General features: G+C 40.0%; 3 protein-coding genes across 3 annotated transcripts; 1 reads left to right on the top strand and 2 right to left on the bottom strand.

Moving 5' to 3' along the window:
* LOC104769010 (transcription factor TCP17) lies at positions 688-2,226 on the bottom strand. The gene is made up of 2 exons (XM_010493125.2): positions 1,932-2,226; positions 688-1,717 (listed from the first exon to the last, which is right to left on the bottom strand). Exon 2 carries the CDS (start codon positions 1,686-1,688, stop codon positions 882-884), a length of 807 nt encoding a protein of 268 aa, XP_010491427.1. The 5' UTR covers positions 1,689-1,717; positions 1,932-2,226; the 3' UTR covers positions 688-881.
* On the bottom strand, positions 3,868-14,937 carry LOC104769009 (transposon Tf2-1 polyprotein). The gene is made up of 10 exons (XM_010493124.2): positions 14,485-14,937; positions 9,075-14,381; positions 8,208-8,342; positions 7,839-8,124; positions 7,329-7,753; positions 7,088-7,211; positions 6,446-6,770; positions 5,602-6,363; positions 4,791-5,500; positions 3,868-4,145 (listed from the first exon to the last, which is right to left on the bottom strand). Exon 2 carries the CDS (start codon positions 14,357-14,359, stop codon positions 9,602-9,604), a length of 4,758 nt encoding a protein of 1,585 aa, XP_010491426.2. The 5' UTR covers positions 14,360-14,381; positions 14,485-14,937; the 3' UTR covers positions 3,868-4,145; positions 4,791-5,500; positions 5,602-6,363; positions 6,446-6,770; positions 7,088-7,211; positions 7,329-7,753; positions 7,839-8,124; positions 8,208-8,342; positions 9,075-9,601.
* Positions 15,399-17,535, top strand: LOC104772163. Its single transcript, XM_010496807.1, has 2 exons — positions 15,399-15,970; positions 16,921-17,535. Exons 1-2 carry the CDS (start codon positions 15,899-15,901, stop codon positions 17,533-17,535), a joined length of 687 nt encoding a protein of 228 aa, XP_010495109.1. The 5' UTR covers positions 15,399-15,898.

Below are 18,057 nucleotides of genomic sequence, written 5' to 3'. Positions count from 1 at the left end.
ACCAATACCTCCCCCTAAATGGAAAAGAGAAAGAGGAGACAAAAGAGAAAAGAAGAAAGAGCAATTAGTTAAAAAAAGAAGATATATGGGGATCAGTGCTTGACTTGACTGCAAATTCAGTTGCTGTCTTCACTGCCTCGTCTTCTTCTCATTGTCCTTCTCTCATTCTCCAATCCCAAGACTTACAACAACAAAAAAAAGTCATATACTGTATTTACTTGTACAATATTTATATATACTACATCAAATTAATCATTGATTTCGATAAATTGTGAAGATACATAGTACATTTTCACCGTCGTAAATCCTTGGAAGAGACCTTTCGGCCGGCAGATTTGGTTTCAGAGAATTATTGTATATATATGTTAACTTGTAAGAAAACAAGACTAAAATACATTGGTTCGATTGGATTTTATTTATATGCTAAGCTACTCATGACACCCTACATACACATCAAATTACATGCATTGATTAAGGATTTCTAATCTGATCAACATATATATATATATAATATATGATGTCTCATGTATATTTTGTATATACTGATATACACATGCATGTGGTTGTAGACATGTGAACAAGCTAGGGTTTGGCATGCAATGAAGCCAATGTGTTATAGGCACTACAAACAAACATATCTCTAACTTATATTCATTCTCGCTACAAGAAATATAATTATCATTTAAATAATCCAAAAATGTATGTACATATTCCAAATATTACCAAAAGTACGAAATTTACACGCATGTGACGACTACTAAATTCAACAAATAACCATTAAACCATAGTAAAATTGTATCTATGTATATGTAGTAATAAATGTCATTCATGACTACAAATCATCAGCTTATGTAAGAGTCTAGAGACTATAAGGGCTGAAATTACTCCACACGATCCGTTTGGTTGGACGAGTTCGAGTTTTCGCTAAAGAGTTGAAGTTGACCACCACCGATAAACGAAGGGTACCTTGGAAATAGAGAACTCACTGTTTCCACAGCCGGCGGATTGAGATTACTATTATTGGAAAAGGCGACAGTAACATTACCAGATTGGTCCAATAGAGACTGTTGGAGATGCCCAAGGTTGTAGTGATAAGAGCTGCTAGACGAAGTAGTAGTAGTAGTAGGGAAATAAACCTTGTTGCTTTGGATTGAATTCGAGACATCGTGATGATGATCGATGTCGAACCCATCAAGATTACTGTCTTGATCGAATTTAACCCATTTCATCTTCTCAAGATCCAAGTTTTCTCGGTTGGAGCAGCTTCCAAGATCGAAACTTTCGAAGACCCCAGGAAAAGATTCTCCTAAGCCATTGAGATTAGGGTTAATGACTTGATGAAGCCCAGGTGGGAATTGCAAAGGAGGAAGCAAATCGACGTCGTTTTTGGCAGCTTCTAATAGCCAATCAATGACTTTGCTAGGCTGACTCAGCCCTAGTCGTTCTTGAAGGTCGTAAACCTGAATTGCTGTCATCACCGACAACCTTATCCTCCTGTCTCGGATACCACGAACTGTAAACACTTTACTGTGTCGGTCTTTGCCTCCGAATGTTCTCGAGACTCGTACGATCCTCGGATTGTTCCATCGTTGCCTCGACAAGGACAAAGAACTCGGTTGGTTATGATCTTCAACTTCTTGTTTAAATCTGATCATGTCCTCTCTCGAAGGGTTCAATCTCATGTCCATAATTGATTATATAATTATACTTTACGGATCTGAAAACAAAAAACAGAAGAAACGATAATATTGTAATCACAATTTGTTAAATTTACGAAATATTTGTAGGTTTTAGGAAGCATGAAAAACATCTTTAATTAATATGGAAAATAATAATGCTATTGGCAGATTACTAATTAAACTTGACAGTGAAATAATAGAATTGAGGTGATTCAAAATTAAATAATAGAATTGAGGTGATACAAATCTTACACAGAGAGAAACCGATCGATAAGCTTGATAAAAGTCGTTGTGTTTAGACAGATCGAGCTAGTTTCTTCGTCAAGTACCTAGAACACTTATAATTTGGTTTCTCTCGTTATATAAAACACACAAAAAAAAAACTAAAAGTGAATAATATATGACCGAGGCTGAGCAAGGAATGATACCCCCCGTATTTACAGTATATATATACTCCAATCACTAGGGTTTTAGTTGGGTACAGTATGAAAGGAATTTATACACAAAGATTGAAAAAGGAGCATTTTATGTAGTGCATAGACTATAGACACTCTTATCCACATGTCTTTTTTTTTTTTTGTTTCTTTTTCTTTTTTTGATGGAAAGAAAGATGTTATGGTTTCACCCACACATACACTAATGATAGATATCAAATTTTAAAAAAATATATAATCAAAATGTATATACATGTATATATCTACTTTCTTTTTCTTGACGTCACTTTTATCTAATTATTCAGAGACTGCAACTTCGTATTTATTTATGTCTTAAATATATATTTGACTCCGTTCCATAGAAAACACTTTTATAAGATAATTACATTTTCATTACATAGTATCTCACCCTTTTTTACATATATTTCAAATCGAAACTGTAGTTCGAAGTTACTAAGAACCAACTCATACATTAGGAACTAATTAAAGAAGAAAGTCAATTATATAGTACGTAAATCAGTAAATGCTGAGCCCCAAAACTAGTAGAAATTAGGATTTTTTTACCTTTTTGATTTTCTTCCTGAGATAATACCAATTTTAGTTCTACACGCGCGGATACGCATGCTTATGTTGTACATTTTATTAGTAGGCATTTAGATTGATAGCGAGTATATATAGTTGGTCTTAGATGGAGGATGGACCAAGGTTCAACACTCAAGACTCAAGACTCAAGACTCAAGAGTACGTGTTTTTTTTGCAGTATGTATAATTCCCACTTTTTAATTCTACCATAATGCTAATTAAATTTCACTGTACCCTAGCCAATAACTGTTTTGCTTTTCTCCTATATACAGTATAAACGCTTTTATCGGATCACACGCTTTACGAAAAATTATTAGCTGCATATAAAAAGGTGTAAAAACAGATCTCTGCGTATATGTATCAGTGACTGATGAGAAGTTTCTCTAGTTGGGACCTAAAGATCAGCTGATCTAAGTTTAATGACGATGGTGGGACTTCAGTTTCAAATTTTGTTAATTTTGAGTGCGTTGGATTCTGCGATATTCATGAATATATATGAAAATAGTTTTGGACCTCTTAATTATTCCTAGAAATTTGTGTGTCTGAACGATTCCAATTTCAATTATTTCATACTACTAGTGATAGTGTCAAAGATGAACCATTTTTTCAGTTAATACAATTGAACTGGATTATAAAATAGTGGTTTAATTAGCTGAACCCAATGATTACGAACTGATTTTTCTTGACTAATTAAAACCACAAACCAATTTCAAGTAAACCGTTCTATTCTTCTACCATATTCTCTGAGACCGGTAAAGAAACTTCTTCTTATCAGAGTTTGGTCACGCCGATGTGTCCCCATTTAGACCAAAAGTTGGAATACGTGCATATGATGACGTATGCATGTCACCTAGACACAGAGAGACACACAGACATTTTTGGACCCAAAATTGCTAAACACTCTACTCCTTTTCTTTTAATCCTGAGCCGTCGTTCTCGGTCTGTACAGCAGTAAATGCAAAAGGCTCATGCCGAGAGAGAGAGAGAGACAGTGACACGTCCTTGCCATAGACAGAAGCAAAAGAGGTGAAGGAACAGTAGTTTGGGGTAAAATTCATGGAGAACATAGAGATTGCCAGTTTGGTAGCATAATGGCTTGTCACAGTTTCTGCTGCTTCTTCTTCTTCTCTGAGTCACTGCTGCAGAGAAAAAAGGGTCCACAAGAACACAGAGACTATTAACTCTTTTTCTCTTTGTGTTACATTATCAACCGTTTCTAAATCACTCAAACTTCAAACAATCACGGGTTCATCATAAACATAGGGAATACGACTGAACAACAATCTGGTTATTCTGAAGGAGAATGAAGTGTTTTGTAGTTCATAAAGCTACTAGAAATCTTATTACACAAAAGCAAACAAGGGAGAGATTTTTTGTCGGTAAAGAAATATCAAACGCAGTCTTTCGCCCATCACGAGATTACAAGAGAAAGACAAGATGAAAGAACCCTCTGCAAAAAAAAATACAAACACATTCAGTCAGGATAAATGGGAAAAAAACAAAGCAAAGTGGATACAACATGAACATCTCAAGTACTAAACTGTTTCAGCAAGTATTAAACTGTAGGCTGAAGCACAAAAAGGGATACATTATCTTAACTAATTAGGACTCAGCAGCTAGCTGATTCAATAGGTTCTCCATAACTCTAATATTAACTTGTTTGCCTAACTTCCTATTTCTTCATACTACTTCAAAAGTATATCAGCATTATCACAACAAAACTAATTCCGCATTACAAAATTCATCTAATCAAAAGACCAAAATGACAAACTCATACTCTCTGGGATACTACAACATCAGTGAGAAGTTGAGAAAACCTACATCAAACATCATGTGAAGGACACAATGCACTATACCAACAAAAAACCATTAGTTCCAACTCAATGCTAACTCTAAAATCTATTTCAACAAATTGTGCAGGACCTAATTGAACAACACCAAAATCTTCCTCACACGAACCATTTACTATCCCATTTGCTTATGACCACACGAAACTAAATCTAATAATTAGCTCAATCCTTGAATAATGAATTGAATACGAACAAACACATTTGATAATCTTATTGATCCCTTAGCTCTCATGCGGCAAAATCACCTGTTTATTTGACGTAGCCTCCGCCACGCGTGTTCAAATCCTCTTCGACTGTGGTAGTCAGGTAAACATTAGGGAAGTCGGAGACGTCGAACGTCTTCTTCTCGTTCATCATCTGAACCACGTTGTCCTTCTTCAATAGGTATCGCCGGATCTGTGGGCGGTTTCGGCGCTGATCTCGGCCGTGGTATACGATGTTGTATACAGTTTCGGGATCCGAGGTAGGCACGATGGCCTCTTCATCAGTCGTTGCGGGGCATCGGAGACGATACTCGGTGGCCTTGGGAACAGCTTCGAGGTATTCAGGGTGAGCGCAAGGCCCGGTGATTTGCCATGGCTTCTTGATGAATCGTCTCAGGTTTTGCACAAGCGAGGAAGCCGCCGTCGCCGCTGATTTCGCCATTGATGAGAGAGAGAGAGAGAGAGCTTTACCTTTGGAGAAATACAGATTTGGGCAAACAATATGAAAACAATTGACTCCGAAATTAAACCGGTCACAGATAATGGATTGGTTAGACATTTAACCGAGATTTTTTAATTTCTCAAACACTTAACCGAGATTTAATCTCCCTGGTTTAGATTCTGCGATTGATGTACCCATGGCTCTGCAAAACTTGATTCCTCTGCTATATAGCTTCTCCTACTATCAAATTGTTTGATCAAATCGCCTTTGAGCCTACTGAGAAAGCTTTCACCCTTATTTAATGGTGAAACTTGTTGAAATTGCAACAAAGGTAAGTGTAATTAAGTTTCCTAGAATAAGACTTGGTGGACAAGGAAAATACTCATTTTATTTAATGGAGGGCATTATTACCAGCGTTTCTTTTCTTCTTATCTCCACCAAAAATACACTATGAGATCTCTGCTTCTCTCCAGGCTTTGTCTTAGGAGGCAATCACCTCCACTTGTAAATGTAAGCTTCTCTCCCCGTACGTAAATTGTTTTGTATTGCTTTCTTCTTCTTCTGCTCATGTCTGATGATATTACTCTGCACTCTCTAGAGACACCACCTCGGTGGTGTTCGATTCTTGTCGGAGACCCCTCTGTGTCACATCGTCGGGGCCGAACATTGTGGATCTACTTCCAGAGATGGGGATGTCGGTAAACTCGTCATTTGCAATTTCAGTGCTTCTCCTTGTGGTTTGAAGGATTTTGTAAATAATATGCATAAGGATTTTATTGCTCCTGGTGTTGGGAAAGAGGTTTTGAAGAAGACTGTGCCAATGGATTTGTTGAAATCAACGGGAACAATAGGAGCATCTCATGGGTGGGTGGCTACTTTGAGAGACGGCGTTGTGTGTCTCCAAGATGACCTAAACCCGAGTGCTTCTGATTCAGACCCGAAGCGAATCTCACTACCTCCTTTTGTAACTCTGCCTCATTGCCAATGGCCATGTCCTCCTCTTCTCCTGAGGACGATGATTGCATCGTGGCCGTCAAGTTCCTGGGACCTCAGCTCAGCTTATTTAGGCCTGCTCGAAAAGACAGCTCGGAGTGGGTCAACATCAGAGTCGAAGATCCAGACTTCTTCTCCTCCCGAGTCATGTATTCAAGCAGAGACAAGATGTTCTGCATGCTGGGTTCTGGATGCTCACGTTTAGGATATTGGGATATTGAAGAAAAACACATAGCGTGCGACTTGTATTTTCCATACTTACACGAGTTTCTGCAGACAGAGTGGGACCGGATGCTTCCATATTGCAGGACCGAACACTTGGTGGACTCACCCACAGGTGTAACTTTTTTGGTTAGGTGGTACACAAGACGCTTCTCACTCGGGATCGTACATTCAGAGCGTTTCTTTGTGTTCGATATATCCCGGAGATGCGAGGATGATGATTCGACTTATCATGATGCGGCTATCTTGACTTTTGATATTGGAGATCTCTGTATTTTTCTCTCCCACAAAGGTGAACCTTTCTGTGTCAAGGCTAGCTTGCATGGCCTATCTCCAAACTTCATCTATTTCCTGGGCACCCATAACTACGGAAAATTCAATATTTGGGATAATACCATGGTTCGTGATTATCAAATGGTTCAGAGATCTGCCATTTACCCAGCCCCTTACTTCATCCCACCTCAATCCTAATTCCGTTTTAATGTTATCTTGATGTCTTAGTTTATTCTATAATGGAAATTGAATCTCTCTTGCTAAAATTTATCTACTTTCTTTGGAAAAACAGCCACTATAATAAAAATTGTTATGTGCATGGTGGAGTGAGTACTTTTGAGCATCACAATTCAGTTTTTATCACACACACACACACACACACACTTTAAGGAATCTGAATACTACATACCAACTTAAGCTTGAGAACTCGGAAGTGTTGGAGCGGGTGGGTGGGTAAGTAAACTCCACCAGATCATGTACACATCTCTAGATGGTCAAGAAAGAAAGACGAAAGTGTCTGCATGGTATGGAATCTGCAATTGAAGCGAACAACCAGAGTAGTATTAAAATGACAGAAAAGGATTAATTACTGTTTAGATCTTTTGACTACATTTTTGCATAGAACTGAGTTCAGAATAACAAAAGCTTACGTTTGAGACGTTGGAACACAAAGAGATTTGTCAGGCTGAGGCAAGAGAACCTTAGTAGACACTCGGATTGATAACAAACAGCCTCGACATTCGCCTTTTGTGATCATCTCATTGTCATTCCTCCTTCTAATGCTCTGATAAGCACATGAGTAGCACGTGAGAGGAGCTAAAGAGAAGACTGAGAACAATGTAGAGTATAAATAGAGATAGAATAGTATTGTAAACACTATCCTGCGTGATCAGAATTGTGTGAGTTTGTTAGAGACTGCGTTCTCTGTTCTTAGAAGATGAGTTTGGAGATCCATGCTTGTCGATTAGGGTTTGAGTTTGTAACTAGGATTGAGAGAGATAAGAAAGAAGAGATCACATCTTCATTCTTATCATGCTCATGGTAGGAGATACACTTTGAACGACACCAATAACATCTGGAAATGAAATAACATTGAAGTCACTAAATATATCATCATAAACCAAAAACTTTAACAAGAAGAAACAGGAAACAGCTCTTACCGATAAGGTCTTTCTGATTTACGTATGCACCCAACTCATCAATGGGCACAAAAGTGAACTATATTGTCAGGGGTAAACATTTCTTCGTTGCCAGCTATAGCTTCTTCAACCTCTGATTTCTCATTTAGAGTCGTCTCATAATCATTCTGAACCGTGTTAAACTGCTTATTAGCAAAGCTTAAGAGATCCCCTGGATATATAGTAGTAAACCTTTCCCATCTCAAATCTGTCACAAAACTACTTCTTCTGCAGCTGCGTTAAACATGGTTGCCTGAATCTGTGTTCCCTGGATTTCCATAAACAAAGAATATCAATATAACAACATAGACATTAAAAAGGTTACTGTAGTGGTCTCTAATGTTCAGGTACCTTAAAAAGAAGGAGCATTGATGAGAAATCCATGAAACACCTGCGGATCGTTTAGATAAACTCCTCACACTAAGCAAAATTGATAGTGAAAATCTATCTCCACACTGGCATATGCGGATCGTCTTACAGCCAAATCTTCAAGAAGCGGACAAATAGTTTAGGAAACTTTTGAACAGATTCGTGCAAACAAAACCCAAAGCGAAAGAGTGAGTCATGTTTATTTATGTTCTCTTTTGATAAGCTAAGTTCTGAATGGCTTAGTAGGGAGACAAAAAGCCACAAACTTGCGCCAAAAGGTGAGCACTTTACAGATTCAAGGAATCGAAAGAGACAGTATATGCATTCAGATTTCATCCTTGTTGGAATAAAACACCAATAAAACTATTCAAACTACATCATAAAAAACGTTTTTGAAGATTTTTAGATAGCTTACAACACTAATGATATCAATCATCATGGTGAGAAATAGACAGAGAAGATGGGAACGTAACGTGTATTGCTAAGAGAAACAAAGACGAAGAGACAATAAGAACAGTGTTGGACACTGAGCATCTAGTCAAACAAAAAAAAGTCAAGCAAGCAAATGCAATTCAGAACAACTATGAGCACAGAAAGAAACGGTTTTGTTTGTAAATTAAAATCCAAAAAAAAAAAGCAGAGTCACTCTCAAAGTTACCCTGCAATCGAAGACACAGTCTCATCATCCAAGATTGGAGTTTAAAATTGACCCCTGCCTATTACTCTGACCAGCCTAAGAAAGATTGAATTATCACCTCATCTCTCTCAATCCACTCAAGGAACTTCTATCAGCAGGTTCCATCTTTGTGATTACTGATTAGAGTTAGGTGAACTTTTTTTTTTTTTTACCTGTAACGGCGAGAGAAACACACCGTGAGACGCCATGCCCTCCTCCACCCATGCCCTAAACCCTAACCATATACATGCGGCGGCGCTTGGTTGGAGCAGAGCAGAGCAGGCCGGCCACTCGGCCTCAATCGCGCGCAAATCGGAGACGGAGTGGCCGCAGACATTTGATAACGTAATTAGTAAACCAACAAATTTCACACTTAGATAAACGATAAACAATTACAACGTTCAAGTAAAACGCAGTAATGTCATCTCACCAGCAAGAATCTCGATGAGAGAAACCAGCTAAACGATGAGGAAGAGAGAGTTCTAGAAAGTTCTACAAATCAGATAACAAAGGCATAAAGAAAACGTGAGCTAACAAGTGCTCATATATAACCTGTTAACTAACAGTGTTAACGGTAACAGCTTTATTCCGTAACGATGACAGCTTTTCATCAACTTCTCCCAGCTCATCGCACACGTGACATTCTCTTCTTATCCTTGACCTCCTTGACTTCACACGTGCGGTGCCAGCTCCTTATTCCCTATATCACAACTCCCCTGTCTGGAGAACCTTGCCCACAAGGTTCAAAGGCTGGAAACTTCCTCTGCAAGTCATAAAGATATTCCCATGTAGCCTCTTCTGCAGTCTCGTTTGTCCACTGTACCAAAACCATTGTAACCGCACGACCTTGCCGCTTCACCATTTTCCGGTCCAAGATAGAGACAGGGGCTTTAACCAGAACGTCTACCACAATAGAGGGCAGTTGGGTCGAAGTAAGCACCTGACCAACTACCGCTTTCAGCTGTGAAACATGGAACACAGGGTGAATTTGTGAGCCCCCTGGAAGCAGTAGCTTGTATGCAACCTTACCACAACGGTCAACAATCTTATAAGGCCCAAAATACTTAGGGGAAAGCTTCTGATTAGAACGGACCACAACTGAACCTTGGCGATATGGCTGGTGTTTGACAAACACTGAGTCCCCAATCTCAAAACTGCGATCTGTACGGTGTGAATCCGCAAACTGCTTCATCCGATGCTGAGCTCGCAACAAGTGGAACTTTAAGATCAGTAACATACTTTCCCTTTCCTGCAAACTTCGAGCTACCACAGCAACCTTGGACTCTCCAGGTAGATAAGGAAGATGCACCGGAGGCGATTGACCATACACAGCTTCGAATGGACTCATTTGAGTAGCGGTATGAAAGTTTGTGTTATACCAGAATTCAGCAAGGGGAAGCCAACTGCTCCAAAGGTGAGGTTTGTCACTACACATACACCTCAAATATGTCTCTAAGCAGCGATTTACTACCTCCGTTTGACCATCACTTTGAGGATGATAAGCGCTGGAAAACTTCAAATCAACACCCTGCAGTGTGAATAACTCTCTCCAAAAAGTGCTTACGAAGATAGTATCCCTATCACTGACAATGGAGCGAGGGCATCCGTGAAGTTTAAAGACTGTATCCATAAACGCTTGAGCCACTGTCACTGCAGAGTAAGGGTGTGCGAGAGCCATGAAGTGTGCAGCTTTAGTTAACCTGTCAACGACCACAAATATAACCGTTTTCCCAGCCGAGTCAGGAAGACCATCAATGAAATCCATAGACAAATCTGTCCAAATGGTCTCCGGAATTGGTAATGGTTGCAGAAGACCAGGATACGCAGACGTATCGTATTTACACTGTTGGCAAACAGCACAACTCCGAATATACTTCTGGATGTCCACTGCCATTCCTTTCCAATAGAACAACCCTTTGACTTTCTGATATGTCGCATCTCGACCCAAGTGACCGCCAGTTCCTGAGCAATGCATCCACTGCAGAATTGAATCCCGCAATTGAATGTTATTTGGTACCACAATCTTAGTCTTTCTCCTCAAAATTGATTGTGTCCAAGTGTAATGCTTTTTAGCAGGAATGTTAGCAGCCAAATCATCAATAAGTTTCTTTAGTTCAGCATCAGTCGCATAATGTGCTTGAATATCCTTGAGTAAATCACATTCTAAGACTGACATTGCCATGTGAAGAACTTCTGCTCCCTCCACTCGCGACAAGGCATCCGCGGCTATGTTGTCCTTTCCCTGACGGTATTGAATTTCGTAATCAAACTCAAGCAACTTGGGAAGCCACTGTTGTTGTATTGGCGTATTCAACCTTTGCTCGAGAAGATACTTGAGACTGCGCTGATCTGTTCTAATGATGAAGTGATTGGGAAGCAAGTAATGGCGCCATTTTTGTACTGCAAAAACCACCGCTAACAGCTCCTTTTCATAGATAGATAAGTTCAACTGCTTACCCTTCAAATGGCGACTTATGAATGCCAAAGGGTGACCTTCTTGCATTAGAACTGCCCCAATCCCTTTAGTGCAGGCATCAGTTTCGACCAAAAATGGTTTATCAAACCTTGGGAATGCCAAAACTGGAGCCTCACACAGAGCTTGTTTCAGAGCCGTGAAAGCCTCCGAAGCTTCTACAGACCAAGTAAAAGCATCTTTCTTAGTCAGCAGCGTTAATGGCCTAGCAATGGTTCCAAAGTTCTTGACAAAACGTCTGTAGTAACCAGCCAGGCCTAAAAACCCCCTAAGCTGCTTCAAGTTAGACGGAAGAGGCCAATCAGCCACAGCATTGACCTTGGTGGGGTCAGTCGACACCCCACCAGCAGCAATATAATGCCCCAAATACTCAACCTGTGCTGTGGCAAACTCACATTTACTTTCTTTGGCAAACAACTTATGTTCCCTCATTGTGTTGAAAACTTTCTGTAGATGAACAATGTGATCAGTCATTGAAGAACTGTACACAAGTATATCATCGAAAAAGATTAAAACAAACTTGCGAAGGAACTCCTTGAAGACCGAATTCATCAAGCCTTGAAATGTTGCAGGGGCATTTGTTAGCCCAAAGGGCATTACTAGATATTCAAAGTGCCCCCCATGAGTCTTAAAAGCCGTTTTTTGAATGTCTGCTGGTTCCATTCGAACTTGGTGATAACCTGCCCGTAAATCTATTTTAGAGAATACTGCAGATCCCCCCAACTCATCCATTAGATCCTCAATCAAGGGAATAGGGAAACTATTCTTGATTGTTAAACCATTTAGCCCCCTGTAATCTACACATAGCCTCCACGTTCCATCCTTCTTCTTAACCAAGACTACTGGTGAAGAAAATGGACTTGAGCTCATTCTTATCGTTCCTGCAGCTAACAAGTCTTTGACAATTTTATCAATCTCATCCTTTTGATAAACTGCATAACGGTAAGGCCTCTGGTTAATTGGGTCAGCTCCTTCTTTTAACACAATCTTATGATTGTGGTTTTCTCGAAAAGGTGGTAGCTCTGTTGGCTCTGCAAATATATCTGCAAAGCTTTCCTTCAACTCCAAGACTGCTGCATTGCTAACATTCTCGTTGTGATTATCCTCTACTGCGCACAACATCATATCCTCCTGGGGTTCTACCGCTTGAGCACATATCATTGATATTTGAACTGCTTCTTCTTGTGCCTTGTTAAACTTCGCAGCCTTTAACGTTCTTACCGCCCCTTGTTTGATTCCATGAAGTAGAATCCTCTGCTTATTCCACCAAAAACCCATTTCTAACTTCTGAAAGTTCCAAGTCGTATCACCCAGCGGAGCTAACCATTGAACCCCTAAAACCATATCACAGCCTCCCAATGGTATCAACATGAAATCATCTTTAAATGCTGTCCCCTGAAATGACCATTTAAACTGAGACACCTTCCCTTGAACTCCTAACTTACTACCATCCGCAACAGCTACTCTTGCTACCCCTGCAGATTGTACCGTGACACCAAGTGCCTTGGCAGTGCTCGGGTTTATGAAATTGTGTGTGGAGCCCGTATCCAACAAAATAAACAACACCTTCTTACCATGCGTTCCTCTTACTTTGATTGTCCGATAGTCTGCAACTCCTGACACAACACTTATTGACACCCGAGGCATGTCTTTTTCATCTTCTGTTTCATATTGCTCTTCAAAATATTCTTGTTCCCCCACTTCTTCTTCTACTTCTATCATAAACACCTGTGTCTTCTTGTGCTTAAGATAGTGCTCCGGGGTATATTTTTCATCACATATGAAACACAACCCTTTAGCTCGTCGCTCACTCATTTCCTCTTGTGACAAGAACTTCCTGTTCTTTGGTGACTGAAACCCGGTGTTACCCCCAGAAGCTTGGTTAGTTTGCTTAACCACTCCCTGATTCTTCACTGTAAGACTCGTAGAGTTTGATTTCGCAGACGACCACCCTCCTGAACTTCCTTTTTGGTGCGGATGAGCCTTCTCATACAACCGACCAAGCACTAGACATTGGCGAACTGACTGAGGTTGAAACATGCGAATATGCATTTGCGTATCCAACCTGAGTCCTGCCAAATAAGCTCTCATCAAGTACTCCTCCGAGAGTGACAACCTGTTCCTGATCAACTCAAAGCGATGGAGATATTCAACGATCCCATTTGTCTCTTGCAGTTGTTTAAGCTCCGCGATAGGATCGTCCAACACGTCTTCAAAGCGTTCCTGCAACAACAACTTATAAGCTTGCCAATCACGCAACACATTCCTTCCCAACGGTGAGTGCATCAACGATTGATGCCAATCTGCAGCATCACCATCAAAGTGTATTGCAGCCATTTTGACTTTGAAGTCCCCTGGAGTGAAATCAAGCGAAAAAAAGTCCTCCACCTTAAGGATCCACTCCGATATCCATTCTCCATTAAACCTGGGATAATCAACCTTCCCCACTCGAGTCACGCCTGCGTAGTGATTCTGATAACCCCTTTCTTCACCTCTGTTCTGATAGCCATACCCATCTCCCCTATTTTGGTAACCATAACCCTCTCCTCTGTTTTGATAACCCGATCCATCACCCTTGTTCTGATATCCAAACCCATCACCTTGGTGTTGAAAACCTGAGTCATCTCCACTGTTTCGGTAACCTGATCCATCACTCCTGTTTCGATTCACCGATCCTTCTCCTCTGCAACGGCTAGAGCTTACCACTAAGCGTTCCGGTGACGCCGATTTTACCGGTTCGCTACCATCACAGATTTGCTTCCCATGAGGTGACGATTGCTGACCAGTCCTTATCTTCACCATTTCAAACATATCGACAATGTTGTCCTCAAGTTTTTTATTTTGTTCAGCAATCGCAACTTCTAAACGTTCAAATACCTGAGTGATCTGAGTCCCCAGTGCAACTTCCGTCAGAGGAACCTCCGATCGCCCTGTTTCTATCACTTCCTCAGCTCGAGTAAGCTGAGATCTCGTCTCCACCACCATTGATTCCGAGGACAAGCTAGCTCTGATACCAATTGATAACGTAATTAGTAAACCAACAAATTTCACACTTAGATAAACGATAAACAATTACAACGTTCAAGTAAAACGCAGTAATGTCATCTCACCAGCAAGAATCTCGATGAGAGAAACCAGCTAAACGATGAGGAAGAGAGAGTTCTAGAAAGTTCTACAAATCAGATAACAAAGGCATAAAGAAAACGTGAGCTAACAAGTGCTCATATATAACCTGTTAACTAACAGTGTTAACGGTAACAGCTTTATTCCGTAACGATGACAGCTTTTCATCAACTTCTCCCAGCTCATCGCACACGTGACATTCTCTTCTTATCCTTGACCTCCTTGACTTCACACGTGCGGTGCCAGCTCCTTATTCCCTATATCAACATTATTTCTCAGTCGCCGGTCGTTCAATGCATTGTTTTGTTGGCCGTCAAACTCATCTTCTCTACCGAATCTGGGAATCGGGAGGAGCTGGGACTGGGAATTTCAAAACTGATGATAGTGACGACGACTAAACAAAACCATTTCAGTGACCAACTTTGTTTTCTAACCGGTACTGTACGGTACGGTACGGTTCAATCTTTTTAATTTGTTTCCATTTCGATTTCCTTGCATACCGGACCGGGAGTAATATAATTAAGGGAATACTAGTAATTTGCCCCATGCATATACGCACGGAATTATTATTTATCATAAAATAATATATAACTAATTATTAATTTGGAAAAAATTAATAGAATTGTAAGTAATTTACTATATCTTTTGGTTGAATTTTAGTAGCAAATTTTGATGTTACTATATTAATTGTAAGCAAATTAAATTATCTTTATAATATATTTTGGTTGAATAATTGCATTTTCTTTATGTTAATACTAAAAGCAAACGTAGTAGTAACTATAAAAACTATAAAATAAAAGTTTATATAATCAATTAAAAGTCAAATAAAAGTAAATATAGAAAATGAAATTACCCTTTTATAATATATATTGGGATTCAAACTTAAAAGGAGTATGGACTACAAACACAACATCCCTAATAGCTCAAGTTGACGATAGTAAAACTCATCACCACCAGTTGCAATGCATCTCAGTTATACCTGACTTTCTTTTGCGTCTGCTCCATTTTTTTAGTTTGTGTCTATTCATCTTCATCCACTCTAAAAGTAACACTTAGACATCTTGTAACTGGATGTTTTTTCTCTCTCCTCCCTCTTTTCTCTCTCGAGCGATTTTAGGTTTAGCCGCGCCGCCGTCCATATTTCTCCGTGTTGCCTCTCCGGCGGCCACCACGGCGCTGTGAGAGGACTCTAGATCTGTTTATGTTTTTCCTTTGTTTTACTGTAAGCCTTGAGATCTCGGTGTGCGAAGTGGTCCGGTGGTTAAGATTCTTCACGGTGTTGGTGAGGCAGATCCAGTTCTGGCGTGTCTCGTAGACGGTGAATCTGACCTTTGGCTAAGGTCTGCCGTTCGTTTTTCCGGCTGTCCCAGCCGAAATTCAGTGCAGTATCATTTTGTTGGGATGGTGTCGATCTTCGGAGGATCGCCGGTTCTGTGCCTCTTCTCCCGTTTTGTTGTCTTCCCCGCCCATGGTGTAAGCAACCATGATTCTCTCTTATCGTTAGCCTATTGGTTTGTATGGGTCATAGTCTAGCTCTTGATCTTGAAGAAGTTACGGCCGGGTTGTTTGTCTAGCTTAGGATAGCTTACGTTTTACCTCTTTTCCGTTCGTTGAATCTTTAAACTAAGTTTCCTTTCACCGCTTTAGATTAGAAAAATAAATAGGTCTTCTTCCGTGGTCTGTTCCTTTTCTGTTCTTGTAAGGCTAAACTCTTGTAGGCAGTGTCCTCTTGTGGTGATGCAAAGTTCTAGATCTAGATTCTCGGTTAAAGATTAGGTGGTTAGGAATTTGTTTCGCGTTCCATGCTTATTTGTTCGAGGTATTCGTTCTCAGTTGGGTTAATTTTTTGCGGTGGCCTCTATCCTTGGATCCCTTCCATCTGCGTTTGTGGATCTTTTCGACATCGACTCTTGAGAATGTAGTCCCGCGACTTATGTTTTCTTCCGGCTTCTTTGATGATTTTGAGAGTTTCTCTTTTGGCTCTTGTGTTATAATTTATGTTCCCCGAGTATCGGGCTTAAGCTTCCGGGGATATCTCTGTTTTCCTCCGGCTTTAGGATTTCAAAAACGCATTCCACTCCTGTATTCCACCTTGTATGATATAATGAAAATCTTCAGTGAAAAAAAAAAAGAGATTTTTGCACCTACACCTACTTTCTCAAAAACTATTCACCACTACACCCACTTTCTGCTACACATATACTTTTCTTAAGTTTTTTTACATTTTTCTCCTTACTCATTCTAACCCTCTCTATCTAACTATTTTTCTAACTAAATCCCAATTTACCATATTCCTAACTAAAACCCGAATTACTGTATCTTTTTCACTATGTTATTATTTCACTCTTCTTACTTACTGTTACGTAGCTATAATTGTTTAGATCTGGGAAATGTACTGAATAAACTTGTATTCGAATTTGCAGATCCGTACACGTAGAGATCTACACTTCCCGGCTCTGATTCTTGCGAAAATTGTAAGCTTCGTAGCTCAGGATGGCATAAAACATTTGAGGAACTGGCTGGTCGCAGGGCGTGCTGGTAGAGTAGCGGTTCACTCGCCGGAAACACTTGCGTTGGTTAGGCTCGATCGCCATTCAGATTTCGTTAAGTGGGCACGCCCTGATTCTGTGTACCATGATTTCTTTGGGATGTGCTTATACGAGAAGAATCCATATGCTTTGTATGTGAAAAGTTTATTCTTAGCATTTCAATGTTCTGCTTTGAAAGAGGCAATTGCAGTGGTAAGTACGATTAAACATGTCTACCCAGTTGCTGAGCTGTTGTGGATAATGTTGAAAAGCTGCGAAGGCACTATGGATATGGACTTTTACTGGAACTACAAGAAGAAGTCGCGGTTTGGTGATGTTGATTTGCTGGCGGACTCTCTTATGTACCACATCACCAAAATGCGGCCAAAGAGAAGGGGGACTTTTTCAAAAGCTTGGCAATTTGAAGAGGCGCTGCAGGAATTCAATGGGGAGAGGTGTATCGACTGTATCTTCTTCTACCTATCTAGAGATGTAATGCTTCTGTCTTAGGATTGTAAGAACAATTCCGACTTTGCAACCATCATGTCTGTTCTTAATTTCATGTAATGAACTTCTACCATTATTGCTTTAAAAGACTGAATTGTTGACCCGTCATAACATTAAGGTTAACTTTATCATCAAATTACCTCTTCTTCCCAATGTATCCAACCAATAGTCTCCTCTGGATACTCATTCTTTAATAATTCGAGAATTATACTGTCTAATAAAATGCGAGTCTACACACATAAAAGTCCACGAGGGTAACCACGCTATTGTATCCACGCGTTTGTCGGGGTTGATACTCAACACATTTAACAAGATTACACATGCCGTGGAAACCATGGTATCCACAGTATTCAGGGTATCCATGCATTGACTTCTTGCTTAGGGTTTAGGGTTTAGAGTTTAGTTGTTAGGCTACAGGGATAACGGTCTTGCTTGTTTACGGTTTTGGCCTACAAAGTATGAGTTTTATGTTGAGATTTTAGCATTTTGGGTTTAGGGATCATGTTTTATGTTTTAGGGTTTAGG

This window comes from Camelina sativa, chromosome 20, assembly GCF_000633955.1.
Source record: "Camelina sativa cultivar DH55 chromosome 20, Cs, whole genome shotgun sequence".
Taxonomy (NCBI): domain Eukaryota; kingdom Viridiplantae; phylum Streptophyta; class Magnoliopsida; order Brassicales; family Brassicaceae; genus Camelina; species Camelina sativa.
The sequence above is the reverse complement of the archived record's forward strand: the minus strand, read 5'-3'. Positions and strand labels throughout refer to the sequence as shown.